This window comes from Leucoraja erinacea, chromosome 17 (assembly GCF_028641065.1).
Source record: "Leucoraja erinacea ecotype New England chromosome 17, Leri_hhj_1, whole genome shotgun sequence".
NCBI lineage: Eukaryota > Metazoa > Chordata > Chondrichthyes > Rajiformes > Rajidae > Leucoraja > Leucoraja erinaceus.
The window spans coordinates 9,489,986-9,492,926 of NC_073393.1; the positions used below are offsets into that span (position 1 = coordinate 9,489,986).

The following is a 2,941-nucleotide window of genomic DNA, read 5'->3' on the forward strand; positions in this document are numbered from 1 at the left end:
GAGTGGTCCAATGCTGTCACAGGGAGAACGTGCAAACTCCACACAGACAGCACCCGACGTCAGGATCAAACCTAGGTCTCTGCCACAGTGAGGCAGCAACTCTACCTGCTGCACCACTGTGCTGCCTAAATACACCAGATAAATGTATTTTAATTGAATTTATTATGTAATGACATTTTTAATCATTTTAATTATCAAAGTCAAAGTCAAAGTATCCTTTATTGTCAGTCAGACCTTTCGGTCTGAACGAAATTGTGTTGCCTTGCAGTCATAAGATAATAATAAAAATAACGAAAAAACACACCAATAAACAGCTGGTGGAATTAAACATCCACCACAGTGAGTTCACCAGGCACAGTCCTCCTCCTCACTGTGATGGAAGGCAAAAGAATTTAAAGTCTTTGTCTCTTCCCTCCTTGTTTAGAACCCTCTGCGATGAGGCAATCCATGCCTCCGATGTTGTGTGCCCCGCTGGGTGATGGTAAGCACCCGACCCGTGGCTCAACCGTCAGGCTCCTGCCCCGAACGGGCGGTTCCAAACTCCGCGGCCCTGTGATGGTCGAAGCTGCTACACCAGCTGCTCTGCCTCCAGTTCAGCGGACGAATCTGTTGCCGCGGGAGCTCCGGAAAAACAGGTCACCAAATTGGGACCTGCAAGCTCACAACGATGTCGTCCGCTGGGGCGCGGCCGAGTTAACCCCAGAAAGTGGGTCTGCCGCCGGAACACCGACGCACCAGGTCCAAGTCACCCTGGCCTGTACGCCTCCACAGCCTGAGGCCGCCAGCTCGCCTTTACCCCGGCTCCGGGACGGAGACGTGGCCACGACACGCCATTCTCCACGTCCAGCTAAATGCCAAGGGGCGCCCACTTTACCGAGTTTACTCCTCGCGTCAACATGAGCTGGGGCTTCTGCTCCTGGAAACCCTGGTGGGCTTTCTAATCCCCTTCGTCTCCCTGTCTATTTCATACAGCGCCATCTCCAACAGGATCAGGCAAATGACCGGCACCAATAAAAAGAGAGCGGTGAAGTTGATCGCCAGCATCGTGGTGGCCTTTGTGCTTTGCTGGTCTCCATATCACATAGTCAACCTTATTCGGATCACCGTCATGTTGGCGCAGCCAGACTCATTCCGCGATTGGGACAAGATGTACCGCACAGCAAAGAACGCTGCCGGGGCCCTGGCTTTTATCAGTAGCTGCATTAACCCCATCCTGTACGCGTTCGCCGCTCGAAACTTTAACATGGGATTTAGAGCTGCAAACCTTGCCAAGGTCTTTGATCAAATGAGCAGCAGCATCAGGGAGAAGCGAGACAAAGAGTCCAATGAGAACGAGCGTCGCTCGGAATCTGCAGACATGCTGCAACTCTGAGAAACGCTACAAATTATCCGCTCGCATCAAAGTCATTATTTTGTTTTACATATTCCGCCTACAGCAGATGGTGAAGAGAACTTTCCTTCTGTGTGACTAGCTCAGCGAAAGGTCGCAGACGTGACTGTACCACAAGAACCATTGCATGTGATCTGATTGGAAACGTCCTCAAATGAGTCTGAAGAAAGGTCCTGACCCGAAACATGTTCTCCAGAGATGCTGCCTGGCCCGCTGAGTTACTCCAGCACTTTGTGTCTTTTATTTTTGTAAACTAGCATCTGCATTTTCTTGTTCTTTGGGCAAGTGTCCATTGTAATTGAATGGGGTGGACTGCACCTTCACCCAGACAGTGTGAGTCTTCTCGTAATGTGAAATGAATGAGCTCTTCAACAAAAGTGAGTCCATCGCCCTTCTCACGATATTCAGTGTAATTTACACCAATATCTCAGCAGTTATCATTGACACAAACTAATTAACCGGTCGGGTTTTTAGTAACTACCTCATCTCGCAACTCTCCAATTGTATTGCACTGTCTACAAGGCACAAAACAAATGGGTAGATACTTCTGAAGATGAGTCCAGATCTGAAATGTCATCTATCCATGTTATCAGGCACAAAAAGCTGGAGTAACTCAGTGGGTCAGGCAGCATCTCTGGAGTGGACTAGATGGTGTAGATGGTGCTGGCCAACGTGACGGGCGGTTCCAATGGGAGCCTGGCCTGCTGAGTTACTCCAGCACTTCATGTCTTTTTTGGTTAACCAGCGCCTGCAGTTCCCTGTGTCTCTAGGTGTTTCTCACTTGCTGTTTGTACAGCTTCACCTCGCTCAACTAGTTGACAGCATCCAGAACAGGCTGGCGTGAGCAACACAAGTGCACGGGGCTGGCAATGTGTGCAGCGTACAAGGTGCACTCCTGTTACTCACCCAGGATGTTCCTTCAGCACTTCCCAGGACTACAACCTCCACGGCAAGGAGGACAAGAGGAGCAGGCACATGAGCATCTCCTCCACACTGCAGAACATGCTGAACTGGAAATATATTGCTGCAGCTCTCTCATCTCTGGGACATTCATATTGATCTCTGTGGGACATGGAGTGCTGCAGTGCAAGAATGTCTCTCAGGAACATTTCGGGATGGGGAACCAGATGCTGGCCTTGGTTGAAAGACTGGGAACAGACAGTGTATGTATCGTAATGTGTTGCTTGTCCATCTGTCAGTGTAATTTACACCAATATTCAATAAACCTAATTAACCCGGCCGGGTTTTTGTTAATTAAAGACTAACAAAACAAAGACTTCTGAAGATGAGTCCAGATTTGATCTATTGTTCTCAGGCACACAATGTGGGTCCATCCAAAATAGGTGAAATTTTGGAGGCCACTGGGTTGGACCGCTTATTTTAGCCTCATGAGTTATAACACTTTGTGTCCACCAGCGACTGCAGTTCCCTGTCTCCAGGTGCATCTTCTGTTTGTACAGCTTCACCTCGCTCAACTAGTTGCAGCATCCAGGACATGGGTGAGCAACACGGTGCACGGGGCTGGCAATGTGTGCAGCGTACTGCATCATT

At 49.2% G+C, this 2,941-nt stretch overlaps 1 protein-coding gene across 1 annotated transcript; it reads left to right on the forward strand.

Moving 5' to 3' along the window:
* The first annotated feature begins 435 nt into the window (after positions 1-435).
* Positions 436-2,024, forward strand: LOC129705496 (leukotriene B4 receptor 1-like). Its single transcript, XM_055649084.1, has 2 exons — positions 436-710; positions 772-2,024. The coding sequence occupies exons 1-2, from the start codon at positions 436-438 to the stop codon at positions 1,370-1,372; spliced, it is 876 nt and encodes a 291-aa protein (XP_055505059.1). The 3' UTR covers positions 1,373-2,024.
* The last annotated feature ends 917 nt before the right edge of the window (positions 2,025-2,941 follow it).

Coding starts and splice junctions, on each gene's coding strand:
- LOC129705496 (XM_055649084.1), top strand. CDS start 436: ATGAGGCAATCCATGCCTCCGATGTTGTGTGCCCCGCTGGGTGATGGT. Junction 711..771: donor GAGTTAACCCCAGAAAGTGG/GTCTGCCGCCGG, acceptor ACGCCTCCACAG/CCTGAGGCCGCCAGCTCGCC.